Source organism: Onychomys torridus, chromosome 15, assembly GCF_903995425.1.
Source record: "Onychomys torridus chromosome 15, mOncTor1.1, whole genome shotgun sequence".
In the NCBI taxonomy this organism is placed as follows: Eukaryota; Metazoa; Chordata; class Mammalia; order Rodentia; family Cricetidae; genus Onychomys; species Onychomys torridus.
This window is the reverse complement of record NC_050457.1, coordinates 75,400,148-75,425,697: the sequence shown is the minus strand read 5'-3', so window position 1 is coordinate 75,425,697 and position 25,550 is coordinate 75,400,148. Positions and strand designations below refer to the sequence as shown.

The 25,550-nt window shown below is 49.6% G+C and overlaps 1 protein-coding gene across 1 annotated transcript; it reads left to right on the top strand.

The window, feature by feature from the left end:
- Positions 1-4,849: 4,849 nt before the first annotated feature.
- On the top strand, positions 4,850-10,515 carry Irx1 (iroquois homeobox 1). The gene is made up of 4 exons (XM_036207074.1): positions 4,850-5,371; positions 8,438-9,473; positions 9,758-9,830; positions 10,068-10,515. The coding sequence occupies exons 1-4, from the start codon at positions 5,096-5,098 to the stop codon at positions 10,123-10,125; spliced, it is 1,443 nt and encodes a 480-aa protein (XP_036062967.1). The 5' UTR covers positions 4,850-5,095; the 3' UTR covers positions 10,126-10,515.
- Positions 10,516-25,550: the final 15,035 nt, after the last annotated feature.

The window sequence follows — 25,550 nt, the reverse complement described above, 5'->3', positions numbered from 1 at the left end:
ATTAGAAGTCTCTTTGTCTGCAGGACTGTGCTCTGCCCCCCTCACTCTAATGACGTTCCTAGCCTCCACAGCCACAGCGTCATCATCCTCCCTGGCGTTCACAGGGCTCAGAAGTCCCACTGGCTTTGATCTGCGATCTCAGCTGCCGGGAGCTGACAGTCCTCTGCGTGGCAGTCCGGGTTTCATTTGTCAGACACGCGTTTGCTAGCTTAGGGGAGCAGGAAGCAACACCTGTACTGCAAGAATTTACATGGCCTTGCTCTGGGATGGGATTGATTTGGGACGGGTGAAATACAAACACAAACTAATTAAAAACTGCATAATGGAGCCCTACAGGAACACGGCGGGAAAACAAATAAATACAAGCGCAGCTGGCGCTACGATTGCGCTTCTGCCCCTGGGCGACCGTCGGGTGACATCAAATTATAAGCCCTGAAAACCTTCATTCACACTGTCGCTGTTGATGGTATTGGAGGCATAATGGGAGTGATCTGGTTAATTAAGGGGAAATTTATAAAATATTTACGTGTGTGTACACGCATGCAATCCCCATCATCCGATTCCGGGGACACTGATATCTTGTTACTCTGGACTGATCCACTGAGGTCTAGTCCACTCCGCTGCCCTTCCTCCCCTGAGATGTTCAAGCATGGATCTGCTGGCACCGGGGAAGTGCAGCGCTCATTTCTGGAATGGCCCTCTACACAGGCCCGCCGGCTGGGCTTAGTCCTAGCCAGGGGCGATTCCTGCCAAGCAGGGCTTCCTCCCTAGGCGGGGAACGATCTGTGAAAGTCATTTCTTTTGAAGCGTTTCCTCCAGGTCTCCACGCAGTCACTGGTGCAGACTCAGCCGCTTATTCCGCAGGACTGGCCCATGCAGCACCTGCCACAATCCCTGCAACTCCCCGCCCTACAGGGCGACTCACCTGCCAGTGTGTGCCACTGCTGGCGACACTTGTTTGTGGTCATCAAATGTCCAGCTCTTCATATGACCACTGGCTAGATGCTGCAAGACAGAGTAGGAGACCAGTGTAGGGTCCCCTGGACCTTGGGGATACCATGGGGGTGAGGTTCAGAGGCTGCAGCTACAAGCTTCCTTGTGGTTTTCCGGATTTGATTCACAGAGGACCAATAGATATTTGCCATAGGGTGGCAGCGTGCAGCATGGGGCCCTTCTGGGACAAGCTGCGAAGTCCTAATGATACTTAATAAGACCTGTAAATAAACCTGCACAAGTCGGGTGGAGAGTCCCTGTGGCTTTGGCCAGGTTAGCCCAGTCTGTTATGGGAGACCTGTTGGAGCTGTTCTCATCCCTGGAACCCAAAACAGCCCCTTGGAGTAACAGGCTTCTGTCATTGCATTCCAAGCTGTTCTGCTCCCTTAGTGAAGCCAGAAGCTGTCCCTAAAAATGACTTCCGACCCTGGCCTCCCCTGCACAGCACACTCTGACAAACAGTGGGTGGTGATTTTTGAAGAAATAGGATTGTAAGCTAGAACGTTGTTACCTTGATTAATCTCAACTTTAACTACATAAATCCCTGGGGGAGGAAAGTGAGAGGAAGCAGGGACTACCTACCAACAATGAAGCCCTGGGAAGACAGCACTAAAACCCAGCTTTCTCTCATGTAGAAAAGTGTCCCCAAAGAACAAGTTTCCATCAAGCCTTAAGGTTCACTTAAAAAACAGCTTGACCCTAAGGTATCTATGTACCCTATAACCTCCTTGCCTGCTCTTCCCTAGCACTTGCCCCCCCCCCCAACTTCTCTACAGAGGCTTACTTCTGCCCCAGAAGGGTCAGCCCAAGGCCTGTTGACTCACCAGCTTCCCAGTCCCCTGCTCTGTGTTTGTCTTGAGGCTCTGTGGCTTCCAAACTTCATCAGGGACTCCATCTAGCAGAGACCCCCAAGTCTGAATTTCTTCTGCTTGCTTTACCTAACACCTACAGGGAAGACCCCTAGCAAAACTCTCTTGCCAGAACCTCCCATCATCATGTTGAAGAAGGCTGCTTCGTGTTCAGGAAGAAGATATTCCTGACTAAGGGATCTGTGGGTTCTGGTGGGTTGGGCAGGTGCAGTTCCATGACCTTTACAGAGGCCTCCCTATTCTGTCTGCTCCATCCTGGGTCCAAAACAGGGCATGAGCAGATGTACTTGGCCTGACTTGGACAAGTGTTGGTCCCCTAACAATGATACTAAAATAAGACCCCCTATAGGATGTCTAGACCTGCAACCCTTCTTCCAGCTTGGAATAGATGCCATCAACTTGGCCCTAATTTTCCATTGTATGTTAAAATTTTTGGGAAAGGGCTTCTAGCTTCTGCTTGACATCCCTTGCAGCTGGAAGATTTGGGAATTTTATGACTCTTGTGGTCCCCCGGTTGCTGTCTACACCTCTCTGTTACTTCCCCATGCCTGGGTGCAAGTTTCAGGGTGAGAGGGGCCAAGGAGAAAGAAAAGAAGGCCCACAGTCTCTGCTAGCACCTTCCAGAACTGATTTGAAGTAGTGTCTTTCTTGTAGTCCCAGCTCTGGTCAACAGCAAATAATGGAAAAGTCAACTTGCCCACAACACCCCTTCCTCCCTCCTTCCCTCCTTCCCTTCCTTCCTCTTTCCCTCCTTCCCTCCCTCCCTCCCTCCCCGAATCAAGTCCACATCCATGTTGCTGCCAAGTCCTGAAGGAAAATTACCAGATGTGCTCAGCTGGATCCTCTTGCACTATCTTGTTGAATTTCCACTTATTTCTAGTCTTTGGTGCAGGTGACCTACATAGAGCACAGAGAAACACCACTGCTGTGCCGTGGGGGGTGGCGTGGAGGGGGCAAAGTACCCCCAGCTCCTTCTCCAGCCCCTAGTCCTAGAGACCTGATCTAGACCTGCAAGTCATGTGGGAAGTTGTGAGGAGTGACAAGGCAAGCTGGTGATCCCTCTGTCAGTACTGGCAGAAAGATGTGTTTGGACTGCCTTTCCCACCTCATCCTCTGAGGCAACACCTCAGGTCTTATCTTACCTGTATTCACTTGTCATCTGAAATGCGACTCTGGGTTCACTGAGCCAGAACAATGGCCAGGCCTTTTCCTCACCATAACTTCCCTGCAGTGTTGTGTTTGTTTGGAGTGTGTGGAAGAGACAGATAGGATTCCAAGTTTCTTGTTAGAAGGTGACTGATGGGCTGGGAACCAGGAAGAAGTCAGGAGCTTTGCAAGCTTGAGCCCTGGGTGCTCCCTCATGGTACCCTGCAGTCTGGGTTTCTGGGGTGGTGGTGTGAAGTAGGCAGGGACAGACAGAGGAAGCAGCCTGAGCAAGAGAGAAGACCTAAACCAGAGCAGAGGAAGGGAGCCCAATTTCCCAGCTGTATCATGTCTAATTACAGGCAAGGCTCAGTGTCTGTTCTCAAGACCTGCAAGTGAGGCCTTCCTGGTGTGGCAGGAGTTTGGGTTTCTAGGCAAGAAGGTGGGCTTTAGCTAGTGTCCAGGGTCCTGGTGGCCCTGGACAGCGGCAGCACAGTATGCGGGCTTATGGTCAGGCTTGCCCCTGTAGCCCTGAATTCACTAAGGCTGACACCAGAACCTTCAGTTGAAGCTCCCCCGGATGATGTGACACACTCAGGCCTATGCCATTTCATAGACAGTGGCGTCCAAGGTGGGCCTAGGAGTGAAGGTAGGTATCTGGACATTGTGGTTCAGCACTTTCAAGACTAATCTAAGAAACCCAGCACAGAAGCATCCCGCTCTTAACCATCATCCTTAATGCATGAGAGAGGAGGGTGCCTTCAAAGTCTGCCCCTAGAACCTAGTGGCCAGGCCCCAGGCAGCCCATAGCTTCCAAATCGATCTAGTTCTTATTCTTCCAGCGTCTGAGATAGGTGCTGGGCAGCAGAGCGAGGGGGCGGGGGAGGGACGGACGAGGGCGAAAGAAGAGGGGAAATTAAGGCCAGGGTCCTGGTAGTTGTCCTGCCGGATGGCTGGTAGCAGCGCCTCCTCAGGCACCTGAGCTCCACACAAGTTTACTCTCCGCATCTGCACACCTAGTGGACAAACGCGGGCGCCTAGGCCATGCAGGCTTCTCCAAAGCTGGGAGAGGGTATTAGACGGCGGCGAGCAGGATTTGCCAGTCCTTTTTTTACCTTGCGCAGGTCTGTCCCCTCCTCCACTCCTGTTCCCCCTCCCTCTAGGATCCCTCTGGCCGCAGTGACTTCTCAGCTAACTTGCCCCCCCCCCTTTTTTTTCAAAGTTTTTATGTTTGGAGAAACCTACAGAACCGCGGCCACACACATCCCGCTTCTCCAAGTGCAAAGAGGCCAGCCATTTCCAGAGGATCTGTTGATAGGAAGTGGGGCCAGGGGGACGACCGACCCACCCTGCATCCGAGGTGTCACGCCACGCGTTGATTCATCCAAGCGCTTCAGCCAAAAATGTCCCACGGAGGTGCGACAGAGCCAGCCACAGAAGAAAGGCCGCTCGCCATAGACTGTCCCCTAGCCTCCGGCCTCTCTCCCTGCCGCCCCAGCTGCAAAAACGCAGCCCCAGAGTTGCTTTTGTTAAAAGGGGGTGGGGGGGGGACATATCTCAAATGCAAAACCGGGTATCAGACAGCTGTAAACCGATGTCGACAGGTTGTCAAAAGCCGCGGGGGCTGGTTAGGAAGGAGGCTGCGGCCTCCGGACCCACACCAGCAGCCGGGCCGCGCGCGCCCACCGGAGGAGGAGGTGGCCCGGCGGGCGCGGGGCACCACGTGCTCGCCGTGAGGGGCGGGAGCGGCCAGAGAGGGCGGGCTGGAGGCAGGGAGGGGGCGGGAGGGGAGCCAGGGGCGGGGCCTGTGCTCAAGGGGATGCCAATCAAAGCATCAACTTCAAATTGTGTCTGAGAGCCCCGCCGCCGAGCGGAGGGCGGCCGCCGCAGTCGGCGCGCGATCTCGGGTCCGGGCGCAGCCGGGAGCCGGGAGCCGCCAGCGAGCACAGGGCCCAGGAACAGCAACCGGCCCCTGCCCCCCGGGCCGGCCCTCTGCCCGCATCCCCCCGCGCCGCATCCCTTCCGATCCCGTCCCGGTCTCGCTGTCCGGGCTGTTAGTGTTGCCCTCCGTCACCGCCGATCCCGCGGACATGTCCTTCCCGCAGCTGGGCTACCCGCAGTACCTAAGCGCCACGGGCCCAGGCGCCTACGGTGGAGAGCGCCCTGGGGTGCTGGCTGCGGCCGCAGCTGCTGCGGCCGCCGCCTCGTCGGGCCGGCCGGGGACTGCGGAGCTGGGAGCAGGCGCGGGAGCGGCCGCAGTTACCTCGGTGCTGGGCATGTATGCCGCGGCGGGACCGTACGCGGGCGCACCCAACTACAGCGCCTTCCTGCCCTATGCCGCCGACCTCAGCCTCTTCTCGCAGATGGTGAGTGCTCCCGCCTCCCGCGCGCCCTCCCGGCCCGCGCTGGCGGGAGATCACCGCGCTCGGGGACAGCGGGAGCGGCTGAGTCAGCGGGGAAACCGAGGACCCGCAGGCAGTGTCTGGGAAAGGAGCGGGAAGGGTCCAGCAGAGGGGATCCGGCGGTTGAGGCCTCGTCCCCCTTGGGACTCGGGAGTGCCCAGAAGCCCAAGCAGTGAGTGACCCCCCGCGCTCTGGGATGGCGGAAGAACGGAGCCTGAAAAAGGGTCGCGCTATAGTAGAGAAAAGCCTCAGGAGCAGGCCCGAGAAGGCAGCAGGCACTGGAGGTCCGGGGCAAATTCGCCTGGCGCGGCCGGCGCGACTGGGCAGGCCGGCCGGGCTCCCGCAGCCAGGGCCGCTTTACCAACAGTGCCTGGTCCGGTGACCAGATTCGCCTGGGCGCTGCTGGAGCTTTCCATTGGGCCCAGAAGACTTTACTTTCTCCCTCTTTGGCAGAGCAGAGATAGTTGCCCTCGACTTTGCCGAAAGGAAGCAGTTAAACCTAGTGGAGTCGGTCAAAAACATCCTAACAAACAATAGACATCGGCAGAGCAGAGGTCTCTTAATGGCGTGTTTAGGAAATCATAGGGATCGGAGATTAAGAAATACTAAGTTGACATAAATTCTGGCTTTAGAAACGGTGTTTGCCTTTACTTTCGTAAGTTGCCAAAGTTTTCGTTTTATTTGAACCGAAAGAAAAGCCCTTCTCTTCCCGCATTACATAAGGTAGAATTAAAGGAGCAGTGTCCCAGGGCTTAAAAATAAATGGTGCCCTCCAATCTCCGGTCCCAGTAGGTGTCAGATGGGGGAAGGAGTGTAAATTTAATTCTCCACAGGAGCATAGGCCGGTCTGTCCTTCCAAACGATCAATTTTCCTTGCTCTGATTGAAAGGTCGGGTGCTTAAACTTGATGCCGCTGGTAAATTGCGAGGTGGGTGCGGGAGGCAGCCCCCGCGGCCCTGCTATCTTCTGGATAGCGCAATTTCCATGAACCCCGAATTATTATCCCGTCTCCAGATAAACAGACCAGACCAGATTCCCTAGAAGGCTGGCCTCTAACTGTGCAGGAGCAAAGCGGCCGGTGCGTTTTCCCGCAACTTTTCGTGTAGTTTAGAAAGAAAGCCTGTTTCTCAGTGGTCAGGCCAGCCGCCTTTCTGATGCTCCCAACTAGGAAGATCAGACCCCATTTTGCTCGGACAGCCTAGATGCCCCCGGAGCGATGAGAGATTTACAAGGTGCCCTTTCAAAAAGAATTCCCAGTAGAGACGAGCCCAAAATTTCTCCTTTATGATTACAACTAAAATACTTTTGAAAAGCAAGAAGTCTGTTTTACAATGACAAAGCCCAAACGAATTTGGGCCACAGAAGCCTTTTCCGAGCGGCCTCGATCACTAAACTAGTTAGTCAAAGAAATATACTTTTTATAACTTTGTTAGGGCTCCGACTTCTCCTTTGCTAACTTGGCAACTGGATCTTTTAAAAACGGAAGATGAAGGGTTTTGATGTTGCTTTTTTTTTTTTTTTTTTTTTGGTTTTTCTTTTGGTGTGTGAGGGAGAGCGCGTGTGAGTGTGAGTGTGTGTGTGTGTGTGTGTGTGTGTGTGTGTGTGTGTGTGTGTTTAACAGAAATTTTGAATACAGATGTGAGCCATTTGGGAATGGTGCCTATGTGCTTGTGGGGGAAGGAGGATCTGCTCCCATTGTGGCAAAGAAGGGAAGGTCCACAGGAGAATATTGTTTAGTTTTGTTTTCTCTTTAAACTAAAGGGACAATAAAATTTGTCCCTTAAGGTGTTTGTGTTACCTCCAGGTCTCCTACCAGGTTCTTGGAAAGTAAGCCTAAATCCAAACCCTCAGTGGAGGCCTAGCTTTCCAATCTTTTATGATCCGGTATTTGGAACCCAAAAGATAAAATTGTGAGTGAGCGTCTGTCTGGGCAATTTATGGTAATAATGAGGCCTAATGAGGCTGTTAGAAAGATAAAATGTTATTTACCAAAAAACCTGATGGGATAATTTGACTTGCTGTGTTTTACTACTGATGATAAAAAGAATATTGATTGCAAATAAATCATGGCCTCTAAATGCCTGCAAACAGTTTGTGTTTGCTGCCGCAGATCAAAGTCAAACTTAAGCGATAGATAAAGTAGTCCCGAAGAGGCCCAGGAAACTGAACCGGTTCCCCTGAGCTGCAGCCTGTGGCTCCAGGGCCTGGCGTTAATATTTTACAGGATAAGCTTTCCTTTTGTATTGAAAAAAAAAAAAAAAAAAAGCTTTTTGTCATTGTTGCCAAGGATGGCCAGGATTAAAATTTTAAATTACCTGTCACCACTACAGCCCTCTAAGTGTGAGTGAACCATTATATGCAGATTAATTTGGGAGGCCAAAGGAGGACTCTGCTTCCATTTTAAATTAGTAGGGAATTTAGACTGAAAAAAAAATACCCTGGATGGTTTATTTTGATTGAGTCCTTCAGGGTAGGAAGGAGGGGCCTTGAGTTTTGGAGAAACTGTTTCATCGGTCTACAGGGAAAGGTTCCTTCTCCAGCTTCTGTAAGCTGAACTTGGAAATCTGAATTTTGTGAAGGGTTGGTGTTGGGGAACCAGGATCCTGGAAAGATCCGGGTGGAGTGTGTGTGTGTGTGTGGGGGGGGGGGGGATCATGCTATCTTCTAAAAATCCAGGAATTCTAAAAGTTTTTCTAGAGTTAACCACAGCAAAAAAAAAAAAAAAAAAAAAAAAAAAGGAAAAAAAATCTGTTTAGTGGAGATCCAGCGCCCACAACCCAGTTTAAAGCTCCAGCCCTCCAGCCACCATGGCTCTCCAAAAATAGTTGTGTGTGTGTGTGTGTGTGTGTGTGTGTGTGTGTGTGTGTGTGTGTGTGTTCCTTTTCTGGGCCTGGTGAATCAGGTGCCCGAGAGGCCCCCAGGGTCCACAGGAGCCTAGGTCTTCTTTTCCTAGCAACTCATCTCTCTGTCTCTTTCTTTTCTCCTTCTATTTCCTTTCTCTCTCTTCTCCCCTGCTCTGCGGTGCTTCAGGGATCTCAGTATGAACTCAAGGACAACCCAGGGGTGCATCCAGCCACCTTCGCAGCCCACACGACGCCTGCTTATTATCCCTATGGCCAGTTCCAATACGGAGATCCCGGGCGGCCAAAAAATGCCACGCGCGAGAGCACCAGCACGCTGAAAGCCTGGCTCAATGAGCACCGGAAGAACCCGTACCCCACCAAGGGAGAGAAGATCATGTTGGCCATCATCACCAAGATGACCCTCACGCAGGTCTCCACCTGGTTCGCCAACGCGCGCCGGCGCCTCAAGAAGGAGAACAAGGTGACCTGGGGGGCGCGCAGCAAGGACCAGGAAGACGGCGCCCTCTTTGGCAGCGACACGGAGGGCGACCCGGAGAAGGCCGAGGACGACGAGGAGATCGACCTGGAGAGCATTGACATCGACCAGATCGACGAGCGTGATGGTGACCAGAGCAACGAAGACGAAGAGGACAAGGCTGAAGTTCCTAGGGCGCGCGCAGCCCCTCCCGCCCTAGCTCGGGACCAGAGTTCACCGCTGTCGGCCGCCGAGGCACTCAAGTCCCAAGATTCGCCCTTGGGCCTGGCTAAGGAGGTTTCAGAGCACGGCAGCACACGCCTGCTGAGTCCTGGCGCCACGGCGGTCGGCCTGCAGGGCGCGCCGAACAGCAAGCCCAAGATCTGGTCGCTGGCTGAGACAGCCACTAGCCCGGACGGCGTGCCCAAGGCGTCTCCACCGCCACCTTCCAGCCATCCCAGCACGCACGGGCCTCCCAGCGGCGCGCCCCTGCAACACCCGGCCTTTCTGCCCAGCCACGGACTGTACACCTGCCACATAGGCAAGTTTTCCAACTGGACCAACGGCGCGTTCCTCGCACAGGGCTCGCTGCTGAACATGCGCTCTTTCCTGGGCGTTGGCGCGCCCCACGCCGCACCCCATGGCCCACACCTGCCTGCACCACCACCTCCACAGCCTCCTGTCCAGGTTGCCACTGGGGTGCTCCACGGTGACAAGGCCTCCGCACGAAGCAGTCCTGCACTTCCAGGTACCGAGCAAAAAAAAAGGTTGCATCCACCTGGTGCCAGACAAGAGACCTAGACATTAGTGTCAGTGTTGGTGGGTAGGGGTGCCTTAATGCAAGGAGTTAGGCCTAGGTGTCTCTGAGGTGCTGAGCTGCACCCGAGGGCTTGTAACAGGGAGGGGTAGGGGTAGACATTGGTCGCAGGGAATGAGCATTAACGAGGAATCTGGGCATAGGGACCCTTCCAACCGGCTCACCCACTACCTATACCCCTGTCCTAACGCTGCGCATTTTCTGTTCCCTGGCAGAGAGAGACCTAGTCACCAGGTCGGATTCGCCCCCACAGCAGTTAAAGCCGTCCTTCCAGCCCGTGCGCGACAAGTGAGTGCTTTTTGCTTTTGTCCTGGGGCGGGACCGAGCAATGCTGAGTGGCAGTGAGGGTTGTGTACTCACAATTGGATAGCACTACCCTTCTAGCCTGCTCCAGTTCTCAGGAGCGGGGAGCCTGATGGGCCGCGGTCTAGCTCCAGCCCCCGCTCTGCCTGAAGAAGCCGTGGCGCGGTGGCACTTGATCTGTCTACTCATTGCTGGTGTCTTCTTGCTGTGTTTCTCATGCAGCTCGCTGGCACCGCAGGAGGGAACGCCTCGGATCCTCGCAGCCCTCCCGTCTGCCTGATTAAGGGTCGTCTTTTACTTTTGCGGGGGAGGGGAGGGGGGAGGGGTTGGGGAGGGAGAAGACGAGGGAGGAATTAAGACAAATATTTGAGACTTATGTAAAGGACAAACGTGACGGCGGCGTCAGTGATTCTCACGCATCACTCTTTGCAAAAAGGGGCTCATCCTGCCTAAGCGCTTGGGGGGTGGGCAGGCACTGACTGCCGCTCGGGTTGATTATCCGATTCGGTAAATCTCCCCCACCCCCGCCCCCGTGTTTGTGTCTTCTTTTCTTTGTTTCTTTTTTTTTTCTCCCTTTCTGTATATAGCGTGATTTCAGATTGTAAATAGCGCGTCAGCGAACTTGTTTAAATCATATATTTTTGTCTAATAAACTAAATGAAACGATGTCCACGCTGCTGCAGCTGTTTGTCCCTGTGTTCATGCGTGTTGGGGGGGAGGCAAGGGTGTATGCGATCTTGAAATCCTGGGCAGAGTCCAGGGGCCCATGGTTAAGCCAAAGAGGCTCCTTTGGGAGTAGGGCCATGGAACAGTGTTTCCTCTCAACAAACCACTGTGTCAGGCATAGTCTTTCCGTGGTGGTGGTGGTTGAATTTGTTCATTTTGCTCCTAGGCCAATTTCTTGTTGGCAGTTTAATTCTTTGCCACGCTTAGACAAGCATTTATCTGGAGCAGCCTTTCTCAGAACGCAAATGGGTTCAATTTTAGGCAGTTTACAAAAACGATGTTTTAAAGTGGATAAAAATGGGGGAAAATGAAGAGAATTTCCAATCATACTCCCAAAGGGGAACTTCGGGCTCGAAATCAATTACTCACTAGTAGTGTGAGCAGTGCGTTTTGGCGGAGGGTCGTTTTCTGGGCAGAGCGTGGACGTAATGGAGTATGAAATATTGCTCGCAATGTGTTTATTTACTTGGTTAAATGCAAAGAGGAGAAAAACCGAAGGTTCTTTTTAAGATCCTCATATAGGAGGATAGGCGAGATGAGTTGCGGTTCTGGGTTTCTGGGTTCCCCGCGCTTGTGATTCAAGACGCTGCAAGTAGTTTCAGAGAAAGAGGTGTGCATGCGAGGGCGGGCCGCGCGGGGTGGGGGAGTTCTGCGGGACTGCGAAGGGCGCTCCTCTAAACCCGGGTAGGACGATCTGCTACCCAGCACCAACTAAAGCCCAGATCAAATAGTTCCCTAGAAGCCAGAACTGGGCTGTAGAAGGCTGGGAGCGACTGTTCCAACAAAGCCCTGAGGAGCTGCCGCCGGCTCGCTCCGGAAGGAAAGGAGCTTTGAGAACCGCAGCCCAGAGTTAGGAGTCCAGCCACTCCAGCTTTGTGGCTTTATTAGAGGGTCGCGTGCAGCACCCTCCAGCACCGTGGGAGGTTTTGCCAACCCAGAGCCAGGACTTTTGGGATTCTGATGATTGCGGGAATCGTGACGACTGTGCAAGCCGACTTTAAAACTGCCGAAGGGGGTTGTAAACTGCGGGGAAACAGGCTTGGTGGGGAAAGGCAAAGTCCTGTAGCCCCTCCCTGGTTTGGGCTCAGATCTTCCCAGCCTTGCTCTTCCCAGGCTGTTCAGAAGAGTCGCTGTGTGCTTGGCGGGGCTGAGGAGCGGAAGACTGCCTGCCTTTCACTGCTGTTCCTCGCTCGCCTAGAGAACCAACAGGCTTATCCATGCACTGCCGCCGCCACACCACACTCAGGGCATTTCTTTCCCTTTTCTCCTCAATTCTTCCCACCCTTGCCCACCAGCTGGGTGAGGATTGGGCTTCTGGACCTCCAGGCTGGAAAGAGACTCAGAGCCGCTGCCGAGGCAAGTGACTACCGCACGTGGGATCACATGTCAGTGAGCGGTGGGTCATGCATGGGGTGCCAGGGCAGCTGAGGAGCTCGGTAGCCCAGATAGGTGAACCTGGGTCCGGTAGACTCTCTGTGCTAAGCCAGTGGGAGCTCCGAGGCCTGAATGGACAAGCTCGAGGCGCCCTCTATGGTCCAAAAGCAGAATGGGGCCTTGACCCCTGCTGGTGGTGTTTCTAAGGCTCCTTGAAACCCTGAGACAGTCGGGCCTTGGAGCTCCCTGGGCAAGAACATGGATTTGTAGTGACAAGGCTTAGTGCTTGTTCCTGGGATCAATCATGTGTGTGAGCGTGTGTGTGGTGTGTGTCTGGGGGGCTGCCAGGCCACTGGCATTTGGAGACAAATGTGGGCCTTGGGCTGTAAGCTGTCTTTTCAGTGTCCTGATGGGTTTGCTGAGTCAAAAGTACCTTTTTAACAGCCCTCCTTGCAAAGGTTGCATGGATCCTGGTATCCCTGGACCCTTCATCCCAGAGGCTCTGGAATGGGGTCCCTAATGGAACTGCTTCTCTAAAGAAATCTGACTACCCATGGCTTGTGTCTGGAATGAGGAATTGGGTACCCAGGCATGCTTATGTGCTGCTCAGACCTTCAAAATATGCTGGGAGATCCATTCTGAGTGACTGTGGGAAGCAGCAGACTGACTCTGGTGGACTGCTCCAGCACAGACAGGTAAGCGTTCTTTTTCACATCTCTGAATCTAAAAACTGCCTGAGTGTCTGACCACGTCCATTTTATCCCCCCCCCCCCCCCCCGGTGTATAATAAGATGTTTGTCAGGTGTAGAGGAGGCTGAACCAGTAGGTTCTCAACTGACAGGATCCTAACAGTATTGGAGCTCAATAGTCTAGAAGGTGGCTGAGCAGTCTGGGTCCCCCCGAGAACCAGCCTTCCACTGTGTACACATCAGGTCTCCAGTTAGAACTGCTTTTCTTCAGTGAAAAACTAAATATGAATTTTTAATCACACCCGCAAAGCATGTTTTGCATCGTTTGCTTACGGTTCTCTACAGTTGCTATACACAAGTAAATGTATCTTTGTGATGGATGCTGAGTACTGAAAGGCTTCCACCTTGCTTCTAACATTAGAGCCACAGAAGTTCCTTGGGAAGTTTGTGCCTGGGCAGGACACTTCTACCCCACAACCCTCCAGGCATCATCCCTAGTGAGGCGGCAACTCTGATAGAAAATTTGGAGACAGGGGTGGGCGTAGGACTCTCCACAGAACTGGTGGTCTCCGAGCATCCCTTCCTCCCTGTGGAAAGGTTGTGTGGTGTTCAGGGCAAACTCTTTGCTGCTGAGCTTCTCTGGAAATTTGCTGGAGGACACAGAAGGATAAGAAACATCTCTAGTTGAAGGCTTCAAGCTCAAGGGCCTAGGTCAGCCCTCCCAGCCTGGCTCCTGTGGAGTGGACACCAGCACCCTTGGCTGAACCCTGCTGGAACGTCTGCAGTCTCCCTGCTCCCACCCAGCCCTCTTTCCTCTGATCCATTATATAAAAGCACATTTATCTCCCCGCAATATGGAGAATTCATATTCATATCTCCATTATAGTGGTCTGACACTGATTAATGTCATATGGGCCTCGGCTCGGAAGGGCGCCACCCGATGAATCATGCCCTGCAGAGTTTCAGTTGTCCTGGGGTCCAGACGCAGGCAGAGAATGTTAAGGAGAGAGCAAGAGAGATGGAGGACAGGGCCAGACACAAGGCACCTGGGGGTGCCTTGGGTCTGGCTTCAAGTCCATCCCCCAAATCCTCCAAGCTTCAGGAGTAGGAGCTCAGTGCAGCCCTTAATCACTTCTCTCCCTTCCTCCCTCAGGAGTGCAGAGAACCCAGAAGTGCTTCATCTAATAAAGGAATTATCCATCCCTGGGTTGGGCCTTCCAAAGCAGAGACTCCAGTTTGAGGATGCTGGCTTAGGAGTTTGGAGGAGTATAGAACGGGAAATGTGTTCCCAAAGTGACTAGTAATTTGCCAACAGTTACTTCAGATGGAAAGGCTGAAAAGAGGGAAGGCAGAGTCTGGAGAGGGTCACTTGTTGGGTGATGTGACAAGGGGGAGTGGGGTCTAGGATAGGACCCCACAGTTGGAGCAGCCATGTCTTTGGAGAACACCAGACACAGGGATATGCAAGGCCAGACCAATTTCTAGACATCTCTGAACTGAGAACACTGGGGGAGCAGTCAGCCAGGCTTTGCAGGGGAGGGTCTCCTGAGTTGGACATGGAGGCTAAGGGTACAGGGATCTGGGTTGGTGGGTAGTGAGGGAGAACAAGGATGTGGCTCTCAGAGTCAAAGCTGTTGAGAGGACATGTGAAACAGATTGGCCGTAGTGTTGGAATCCAGGGTAGGAACCAGGAGATAGAAGAGCTGAAGCTGGGCTATGCCATCAAAATGGTGATGGAGCCCACTCAGTTGGAAGGATTTCTTAATGGCCTGTGGGTGGGTTAGGGGGTGGGATACCCGGGATCCGAGAGCCCCACCTCAAAGGCTCCTTGCAGCTGCAGCCCAAGGAACTGTCCTGGGCAGTGAGTGTTCAATTGCTCAGCCTCCATGAAGACCCTGCAGTAATCTCATGAGCAGTTCAGCTGCTGCCTGAGCTTTGCAGTCTCGAGTGTGCCCCCATGGAGCAGGCCTACTCTAATTATGGCTCCAGAGCTGGAGCTGAAAGGCCTCCAAAGGTCATCCCGTGGGGGCTGCTGGAGGCCTTTGTATCCTGGAGACTGGTGACTGGAGGCAGATTCCCCTTCCCTCTCGAGAAGGTGGGACCTGCTCAGGAGGACATATGTCAAGGGATGCCAGGTCAGCCCCGCAAGCTCAGCCAGGGCCCTACTCTCTAGGAGTTGTTGGACATGTTTTAGCTTCAAGTGAACAATTTCTATAGCTATGGACTTTAGACCAAAGCAATAACTTGTGTATTTTAACAGCCGTTTCCATTGAAGAGAAAAGCTTTGAAAATCACCCCCCCCCCACCATGGTGGAGGGCCCTTGTGCGGCCTCAAACCCTCAGGTTGTTTGAAGTGGGGCAGTAGAGAGGAGAGCATCCCTGAGTCTGGAAGGGCACACCGAGTGAGCTAGCCCCTTAGCGAGTTCTCTGAGTGTGGCACAAGAGTCTTAGCAGTGGGGATAGGGTCCACACAGGACTCAGTGGTGTTGGTCTGAGACTTGGAAGTCACTCTGATGCCCCTGTCAACCTGCAAAGTAAGAGCACTCACTGTCCTCTAGGCAACAAGGGGTCCTTGAGCAGGGCCCAAGTACCAACCTTTAAATATATATATATACACACACACACACATGTGTATATATATATATATATATGCATACATATATATACACATCTGTATATATATACATACATATGTATATATGTGTATACACACACACACACACACACACACACACACACACACACACACACCACTGATGGTTTTCTGAAAACTCCTGGGCTGTTCCTGGTTCCCCAATCCTTCTTCCAGCTTTTTGAGTATATTGGTTGTCCAAGAGGATGCTATGGTTAGGCTGAACAGAGGGCTGAGGCAGGGGTGAGCGCACCATCTAAGGCCAGTTCCTCTCCCCACCCTGCCCAGGAGGTTTCTGGACCCACAACCATAGAGGACTGCCCTGGATCATGGACTGTAGGTTAAATCACCTAGACAGAGAACTTTTATTTAAAATTCCAAGTTCATCTTCTTTTAATTTCTTTCCTTTCATTCCCCTCCATACCCTCTCCCCGAGTCCACAATGGGGAAGAAAGCAGCCTGACCTCTCCCCTAGTTATTTTCCAGTTGGGGAGATGTCTCTTTGTTAGTGCTGTAGAATGTCAAGGGATGGGAGAGGCCCTGAGTGCTGGAGTCACACACTACGCAGAAGACCAGACTGAGCTGGTCATTGTCCTTCTTGGAGTCTTCCGTGTCTCTTCCTGCTGGCTCGTTTGTTGTTGTGCTTGTTACTGACATTTAAGTGTATGCTTAATTGATGGTTCCTTGGAAAGCTTCAACAATGTTAGGAAATATTAAACAAACAAACAAACAAACAAACAAACGGCTGTGAGAGGAATGAGCAAGGTGTGGGCTGCCCTGAATGTTAAAAAGATCTCACAATGAAGTGATTAACATTTTTATGAATAAAATTAATCACACATTAGCTCAGCAGTGCTACATCAGAAAGCCAAGTGCACTTAGGGAGTCCCTTGCTTGCACCCACAATGTTGGGGCCCCCCTGGGTCCACAGCAAGCACGCAGCCCGCAGGGACCTGAGAATAATGGGGGGGCATTAAGTCAGTAATAGATGTCTAATTTTGAGGCGCTGACAAAGAAAACAGTTAAAAATATAACCCGACAGGAATGTTACAAAAGCAGTCATCATCATTTTGGGCATCACCGTCTCTTTAAGAAAACCTGAATTGGCACGCCAGCCATATCCATTTTCAAATATGCACATACAGTCCTGAGGAATGGGGCCACACAAAGCCTCTGAAGGTGAAACGGGGCCTGGAGGCTGAGTGGCACCCTGGTCGGGCTGACCTGTACTAGGCTCACTCCCCTGGTAAGGTAGGAGGGATGATAGGAGGACAAACTAAACCCTCTGTCTTGTTAAAATCTCAGCCCGCTCCCAGATAATGAAGTGAGCTTTCTCCTATCTAGCAGGTCTCCCCTTCTGCCTGCTTTCTAGTCTCTGGCCACTGTGGTTTTGGGATTACTCGGGCAGGCTGTACAAAGGGAGGCGAAGCCATCTGAAGTGCTGCTCCACGGCTGCAGGGAAGCAGCTGCCATTTTGTGGATGCCCCCAGCTCACGTGTGCAGCAGAAGGTGAAATCAAAGCGGCCCGTCTTCCTCAGTTCTGCACATTATTTTTCACCGCTGTGGCGAATCTCTCCGAGCTCCGTGAACCAATAAAACAACGGTCCCTGTTTGAGTTGATATATTAATATTTACTGAGGATTTGCAAGGTCGGGGCTAAATGTCAGCAGATTGCTGGGGCAGTCCTGTGGGGAATAATTAAACACATCTCACAGCAGTTCAGCTTCCTAACATCTTTATTAATCTTTTTTTTTTTCCTTCCCTCCTGAAAGAGTACATTGAAATATTGCTTCTGCAACCTCAGAGAAGCCTCGGAATAAGTTTAATAATAAAACACTGTGTTGGCGGTGTTTGCTCCTGACAGTTTCCGAGCTCTTCCCTGGCAGATGTTCGTGAACAGGGAAGCTCTGATGTGTGAATTATCACCAAGCTGTTGGGATTCTCACCTGTCTCGCCGTCAGATTTATCCTGACCAATTTGCCAAGCATGATAACGTTGTCTCTGTGATTTGATCCAGCGACTGATGGTGCCTGCATGGCCCATTCTGCCGCAAGGTGACTGAGGGCTGTGTGCTCTCCAGGCCCGCCTACTTCAACATGATTATAGTATGCACTTTAGTACAAGTTTGACAATTCTCTTTAATAAGCTTCATAATTAGTGTTGGAATACCTCATTACAAGTCATTGCCTGTAGCAGCGCTAGGCCAAACCCCCTTCTGCAATCTGATTTATTTTTTATCAGGCAGCCAGTAGCTGTCTGGAGTTTTTGTTTATATAATGGGGTCCTGCATTAAGCCTCTTGTGTAAAAACACCACCAGGAAACTAATTACTTCTGTGTGGATTCACCACAGATGTGTCCTGTTGATCAGAATGGCGTATTTCTGACTTTGGTCTCCTGTGGTGACTTCTATAAAAGATGAGAGGCAGCCATACCGGTGTGGTATCCTCCACTTAGATTCAGCCTGGGATAATTCAAAACGGGTGTGTGGAGGAGGTCACATCAGGTGAGTTCAGGTTTCTGGGAAACGTTGCTCCTTCCGCCCTCTTCTGATATCTACATTGTTGGTTTATACTTGTGGGTGTTCATTTACTCCAGCAGAGCAGGAAGTGCCCTAAGAAGTGAACAGTTGGGAGTCCACATGATCTGTGGCTGAAAGACCTTTTTACAGTTAGGTTCTCAGGTGCACCCTCTCGAGACGACCTATCACCTCCTCCCAAACTTGACTTTACTACCTCTACAAGCATCTGCTAAACAGAGCCTGTCCTAGCTGCCTGTCCTAGAGGATACTGGGGCTCAGGCTTGGGGGACAGTCCTTTGGTTGAGTGTGTTTCCATATTGCTGGGCTCTGCCTGTGCCCTCTGAGCTGTTCGCAAGGGGATCCTGAAACTCAGAGCTTTTCTGCTTGACTCTTTCTGAAGCTACCTGACTGGTCTGGTTGTAAATTACTCCCACTTGGAACATTTCAGAATATTTCTGGGCTCTCCATCCCTGGATTAGAGCTGTGACTTGCTTGTTTAGTTTTCATCATGGAGACTCTGGACCAGTATCTCACCCTTCCCAGGTGTTATGATTCCTTTGTTGGTTTACTCCTCCTGGGGAGATGCAGAGTGTTTTGGTTTGAGTTTGCAAATACAACCTCAGGGAAGTTGGCAGACAGCACTGCATTTATGGAAGAGAAGATTAATGATGGCTGCAGTGACAACAAGGAATCAGGTATGCTTAGCACCTGAGAAGTCAGAGACCGATTGTCTCCAAGGAAGCATCAGGCATTTTGTACCAGTACCAAGAAGACGTAGAACTGTCAGTTCACATGCACAGAGACCTGTTGAAGGGGGAATTCTGAAGAGGGCTATGACTCACCAAATTAAGACATTGCCATTGCCAGCAGATGAAGGTTACCCCAGCTCTCAGGCAGAGCTCAGTGCCTAGCAAGAGAGACATGCTGTACCTTGCCTGTCTGCAATAAAGGAAAGCCAGTGAAAGATGGTTTCATGCCTAGGTACAGAGAGTCTACGGTTCAAGAGAGTTAGTCAAGTTGGGGGAGGGAGAAATCTGAGAGGAGAGAGTAGGGAAGGGGAGGAAAGGAAAGAGAAAGGGGAGAGGGGAGAGGGAAGGAGCTTTCCGGGAGGCTCATCAGAGTATACTTGCCTTCAGCCTCCTCCCTAGTTTCTGTTTTGGAAGGATTAGGGTAGACTCCAGGAATCCAAATCTTAGGTAGGGTCATGCTGAGGGATACAGTAGAGCCACCCCATAGGACAGAATGCCACTTGGATCCTGAGATGCAGATAACCATTTCCTGTTGCAGAATCAGCATGTGTCGCTTTTCTGGGTTAATTGATACTTGAACTAGAACGGCAAAGTTCTGAGAAAATTGGTCTTGAATGACGAAAATAATTTGTGGTAGCCATGGTAGGATTCCCTGGATCATGGAGCGGCACCTGTCCTGTAGCTTGCTTCTTAGAGGCCATGCTAGTCCTGGCAGACACATGGATGGTTATACAAATCTGCCCATGATGATAGATCGTTATAAAAACTCTACTATATCCACAGTCAGCAGGACCATTTTTTTCAATGTCCCCACAGCAAAAGAGGGATTGATTATAAAACTCTGCCTTGCACCCCCTGCAACTCATGGCGGGAGCTGGAATGCATTGCAAGTGGTGCAGTCAAAGGGTAGCTGCCGCTTCTCTGGGCACTCTCATCCATGGCTAGGTCTGAGCAAGTTCTCCTCCCATCTGCAACTCACTGGTCATTTGTGCAATTAATCTGCACCTGTGCAATGTTTTCTTCCATTATTATTTTAATAGTCATGCAGCTGCTAATGTCAAAGTGGTGGCAGTTGTCTAAGACTTAGCTGAAGGATATGCGAAGGACAGTCTCCCACTCAGTGCACATGCCCACTGAGGACTGCTGATGGGACCTCAGTTACACAAGCAAGAAAGAGATTGGAAATATCAGTGAGAAAACAATATTGTGAGATGTGCGCATGATAGCTGAGGGCTGGTGTACAAGGCTGGAGAACTCACTGGCAAAGGTATTTCAAGGATGAAGCCCATGGCAGCCAGGGGCTGCCTCATCTGCCTTTCTTAGTCATCCACAGATGAAAGTAATGATAGAAAAAGTGTGTGTGTGTTGTAGTTGGAGAGCTTCTCTCCAGGTTCCACCAAGCCCCTGCGGTCCCACAACCCATGTATAAAATAATCATACAGACACTTATATTATTTAAACTGCTTGGCCATTAGCTCAGGCCTACTATTGTCTAGCTCTTACTCTTAAATTTAGCCCATTTCTGTTAGTCTATATTTTGCCACATGGCTTGTGGCTTACTGGTGTCTTTACATGTTGCTTCTCATGGCGGTGCCTCGCAGTGCCTTCCTGTTCCCTGCCTTTTCCTCTTCCTTGTCCCGCCTACCCTATCCTTCCTGCCTGGCTAATCAGCAGTTTATTTATACAGAGTGATATCCACAGCACTTCCCCTTTTCTTTTTTGTTAAAAAAGGAGGGTTAACTTTTACAAAGTAAAATTACAGATAACAAAACAATTATCAAGCAAGAATTATAGTTACAATATTAAAGAAGATATCCTATCTTATATTTGTGAGTTTAAGGTTTTATATCTAACTTATCTTTTATCATAACTGAGGAAATTATAACTATCTAGTCTTCAATCACATCAAAGACCTCAGAAGGATATAATATTATGGGAGAAGGATGCAAGCATTTTTCAGGAGTCTTGCAGGGTAGACAGAGACAGCTGGCAGCCTGGACAGTCACCTAATGTTCCTTTGTAAAGTTGGGGCATTTGTCTTCAGCCCACAGGGCTAGAGTCTCTCGGTCACTTCTCTCAGTGTCCTGTAGAATGTCTGGCCGTTTCCTCTGCGAAGCAGGAACCTGAAGGACCATTTTGTCAAGTAAAGTTTAGTGGTCACCTTTCCATGGGTCCTGCATGTCCAGTCAATCAAGCAATCCAGACAAGAACAGTTTCTTGCCCAAATGGCTATTTTTGCCAAGGTGAAGATAAGATATGAAGTGTCTTCAATGCCCATCCTCCTCTCTGAAGTAAATTGGTGCTGCCAGGAGCAGACATGTCTCACTGTCCAGAAAGTCTAAATTTTAAAAGTATTTTAAATGCCATATTTTGTAGGTCTTTGAAGTATTTGAAGATTACCTATCTATCTGAAATATCTCTATGTATATCTAGAAGACTTAACTAACATGGCTATGAGTATGATTATCATAGATGACTAATTATTAATCTATTTTAATTATCCATTTCAATTTAAAATGAGCTATACAAACATAATACCTTAAACACGAGTAGAAATATATACACAGTATAACAAAATTGACTTTAAGTTTGCATCAATAGACTAAAATCTATACCAATGTAAAACATTTTAAATGAGTTGTTGCTTTTTAGAAGTAAGTTCATTAATCTACCCTTTCATCCTATCATATCTATATCATATCCCCTTTTTATCTTTAAAAAGAGATTGCATTTATAATCAACCTGTTTTAAATAAAATATTGGCTTTTCTCTGTCCCACACCAGAGGGCTCTTCTGATTTGGGACACAAGAATCTCTTAACCTTTTCTTTTAACAACGTGCTTGGGTTTAGAGAAGGAGTGAGCCAATTCCATCTCTAAAGCCAGCTGGGAATTTGGGTGTAGTTTTTCTTACTACTTCCTGCTGGAGGGGGGCGCTGTATCTTATGGGGACATAAAGAAAATTTTAGGATTATGGAGTAGTCCGTGAGGGTAAACTTTTGATCCAGTTGCCTTGAAACCATTTTGGATGTCGGATCATCTGAGCCATGGTGTCATCAGAGACCTTTCAGGTGGTCTTGGCTGATCAAACATGATGTATCTTAATCTGGAACAAATCCATAGCCTCTGGCTTTCTGTGAAAACAAAAGCAGAGACTCTTTTCCAAAGCAACATATCCTTATATCCAAATTTTGAAGTCAAGGTACCTTTAAAATTTACATATTTGTTTAACTCAACAGCTTTTACGATCAAATCTTTTTTTGTAGTTAAAAATCCCAAAGACAACACAAACCAGATTCTCTGTGTAATATCCATCTTTGTAAGACTGAAACGCCGCTGTGGCTGCTGGCTCCGCCCATCTCAGCTTCCCAACATGGCGGTGGTACAGTTTACTGCCAGCTCTGGGTCTGGAGCCCTGTGTACCATCAACTATCAGAAGCAGTTCTTTCAAAGCAGTGCATAGCCCAGAAACCTTTTTTATTTTTTAACTAGCAAAGGCTAAATCTACATGCAGCAGAGAAAAGTGCCACTTGTAGACTCCTCATTCCCACCACACTGCAGGTCAGCCGCACATGCCAGGAACCCGCCATAGTAGCTCGAACCGGCAGGCTGCCGCTAACTTGAGAGAGATAACTAGGAAGCTGTTTTTAGCTCCATTTTAGAATCTTTTTTCTTAGGCTTTAGGTGGAAACTCTTGCCAACACGTTGGGCGCCATTTGTAGCTGTAGAGCTTCTCTCCAGGTTCCACCAAGCCCCTGTGGTCCCACAACCCACGTATAAAATAATCATACAGACACTTATATTATTTAAACTGCTTGGCCATTAGCTCAGGCCTACCATTGTCTAGCTCTTACTCTTAAATTTAGCCCATTTCTGTTAGTCTATATTTTGCCACATGGCTTGTGGCTTACTGGTGTCTTTACATGTTGCTTCTCATGGCAGCAGCTGGCAATGTCCTCTCCCAGCCTTCCTCTTCCCAGCCTCCTCCTCTTCCTTGTCCCGCCTACTCTATCCTCCTGCCTGGCTACTAGCCAATCAGCACTTTATTTATACAGAGTGATATCCACAGCAGTGTGTGTGTGTGTGTGTGTGTGTGTGTGCTGTACACATGTGGAAACCATAGGTTAATGACAGGTGTCTTTCTCTATTGTTCTCCACCCTATTTTTGTGACAGGACCCCTGAGTGAACTTGGAGTCTCCAATTTTGTTCCAGCTGCCTTGGCTGGCCCTACAAGCCAATGGATGCCCTGTCTCCACACTCCCACTATTAGGACTACACATGATTTTATGTGTATTGTTGAGACCTGAACTCAAGTGTTGTTGTTTTTGTTTTTATTTTTTCCCATGAGCAAGTACTTTACCCATGGTGTCACTTTCTCAGTCCCAAAAGAATTTCTCAACCAAGTTTGAAACCAGCTTAATCCATGGGACTCAAGTTGATTCTTTCCTCTGGGAAATATATCTTATTCCTAAGAAGAAAAACTGGCAAAAAAATTAGTAAAAATATTCCCCAGTCTCCTTGAGCATCAAATATTTGAAGGAAACACAAAATCTTGATAAGATGTACATACATGAATTGCAACACACAGCTTTGGCTTTCTCTAAAAAGCCTTCTATTTTGAACCCCTAATATTTTTAGAAGTTTGAGGTATTCAAAGCCTATGCCCCTGGGTATACCCATCCATTATTTTGAGGGGTGAGTTCAACACACATGCTTCTGATATATTTACAATTATCAAAGTCCACTGTTCATTTGGATGGCTTTTGAAATTCAAGCGCCTCTCTGAGGCTCTTAAAATCATGATGCAATCCCCCTTTAATTTTGACAGCCAAAGGGGACATCTCTTCATGGTTGTGCCAGCTTCACACCCTGTGCACTGTGTAGACTTTCGGTTTCTTTAACAGGTTTTTTTTTTTTTTTTGGTTTTTTGAGACAGGGTTTCTCTGTGTAGTTTTGCGCCTTTCCTGGAACTCGCTTTGGAGACCAGGCTAGCCTTGAACTCACAGAGATCAGCCTGGCTCTGCCTCCTGAGTGCTGGGATTAAAGGTGTCTGCTGCTGCCGTTGCCACCGCCGCCGCTGCCGCCCAGCTACAGTTTTTTTAAGGAGTATGAAATCTGTGACATGTATGTTCATGCTGGCAGGAGAGTCAAATGGTTCTTAGGGAAGATGCCCCCATCCTTACTTCCGATGGTGAGGGATGCAAAGGGTCTGTTTTGCTCGTTCCTGTCTTTAGAGGAGTTTCAATGGGGAAACCAGGGATGAAAACTTCATTTGGGTCAGCTACAGTCAGTGCATAGAACTGTAACAGTTCACATAGTGACTAGGTGTTGTCCACCTCACAGTCTCAAACAATGTCTACATAAAGCCTTGCCCTGACAACTCATATGGGCCCATATTCAGGCTGATTCAAGGGTCATGGATTGCCCATGCTCACTGCTGCAGGTGTTGACATTTACCAGTCTTCCACTGAATGGTGAAACACTGACTTTTATGGGATTTTCCGAAAGTACACTTAGCATGGCTTTCTGACAAGATGGGGCTCTTCTGTTACCAAGCAATAGTTGTGTAGAACTGTGCATTCCAGAATGAATCTGTGTGGTTCTGACTCTGTCATTACCCTTGATCCCTTGGTATTGGTGAAATTATTTAGGCCACTCCATGTAGTTAAAAGGGAGGTTTATTTTGTGGAGTAACTTACAATGAAGGGGTATGTTGCAGGGTCTGGCAAAGGTATAGTGCAGTCCGGCGGTGTTCTCTGGAGAACTCTGCTCGGTCTACCTCCAGCCTCCAGGGTCCCGGAACCAAACGCGCCTCCCCTTCCAATCCTCTGTCTTCTGTTTCCTTCTCCGCCCTGCCTTGTGGGCGCGACCATTACCGAAGCCTCAATGGGGGTTGGAACTTCCCAGCCAATGCTGGGATGGCTATCCACTACACCTTGAAACTGAGCTGGTCCAACTGGAAGTCAATTATTACTATTTTTTTAAATTTTAATTCCAATTTTTTAAATCATTACTAGGGATCAATATTTATTTTCTTAACAATATTTTTATATTCAGTGGGCAGTGGTGGTGCCCGCCTTTAATCTCAGCACTTGGGAGGCAGAGGCAGGCAGATCTCTTTGAGTTCAAGGCCAACCTAGGCTACAAAGTGAGTTCCAGGAAAGGCACAAAGCTCCACAGAGAAACCCTGTCTCGACAAACCAAAAAAAAAAAAAAAAAAAAAAAAAAAAAAATATTTTTATGCTCAAATGGAACAGGTTGGCATGTCACTGACAACATTACCTGTGCAGGACAAAGACACCAGCTTTCTATGGTTAAAATCATTTTGCTGCTCTCTAAGATAGGATCCAATAACTCAGCATTTCCCCTTCCCGATCCTCAGACCCCCTCTCCCAGAGGTTGGAGCTTCTCTTGACATTTCTTCTTCTCCTCTCTTCCAGGATGGGCAAGGAGACACATAAGAATAGGCACCCTGAGGGCTTTCCACAGACATGTCTCCGAATGTCACAGTCGGTCACTGGGGATGGTCTCTCTTCAAGGGATCAGCCAAGTGGCCTCGGCATCATCCTCCCGAGATGCTCTGTCTGAAGGTCTTGGTGCTCAAGAACCACAGGGGAGGAGGCCAGACAATGAGTCAGCACTGCTTCAACTGCTCTCTCCTCCATCTTGTTTTCCTTAGCTCTAGATTGAGCCTTGGTGTTTCAATCCCTTTAAACAACACTCATTAACAAATACACTATCATTCTTCTCAGTAAGCTAAACAAGCTGTCCCCTACCAATGAAAGCTCATTTCCCTCTTCCTGTGTGTGGCCAAAGGAGACAAAGGACTCTGACTTGGTTTCCTATGGCTCACTGTGGTACTTGCTGAACCACAGAACAATGAAAAAGCCTGTGTCTTTTCCTTTATGGACCAAGGCTCTCTCTTTTCAGTTGTTCCACCTGAGACTCTTATACTGTAATGGCCCAAAGGCAAACACAACGTGCTTGCCTGTGTGTTTATTATGGTTCTGCAAGTT

Coding starts and splice junctions, on each gene's coding strand:
- Irx1 (XM_036207074.1), top strand. CDS start 5,096: ATGTCCTTCCCGCAGCTGGGCTACCCGCAGTACCTAAGCGCCACGGGC. Junction 5,372..8,437: donor TCAGCCTCTTCTCGCAGATG/GTGAGTGCTCCC, acceptor GCGGTGCTTCAG/GGATCTCAGTATGAACTCAA. Junction 9,831..10,067: donor TTCCAGCCCGTGCGCGACAA/GTGAGTGCTTTT, acceptor TTTCTCATGCAG/CTCGCTGGCACCGCAGGAGG.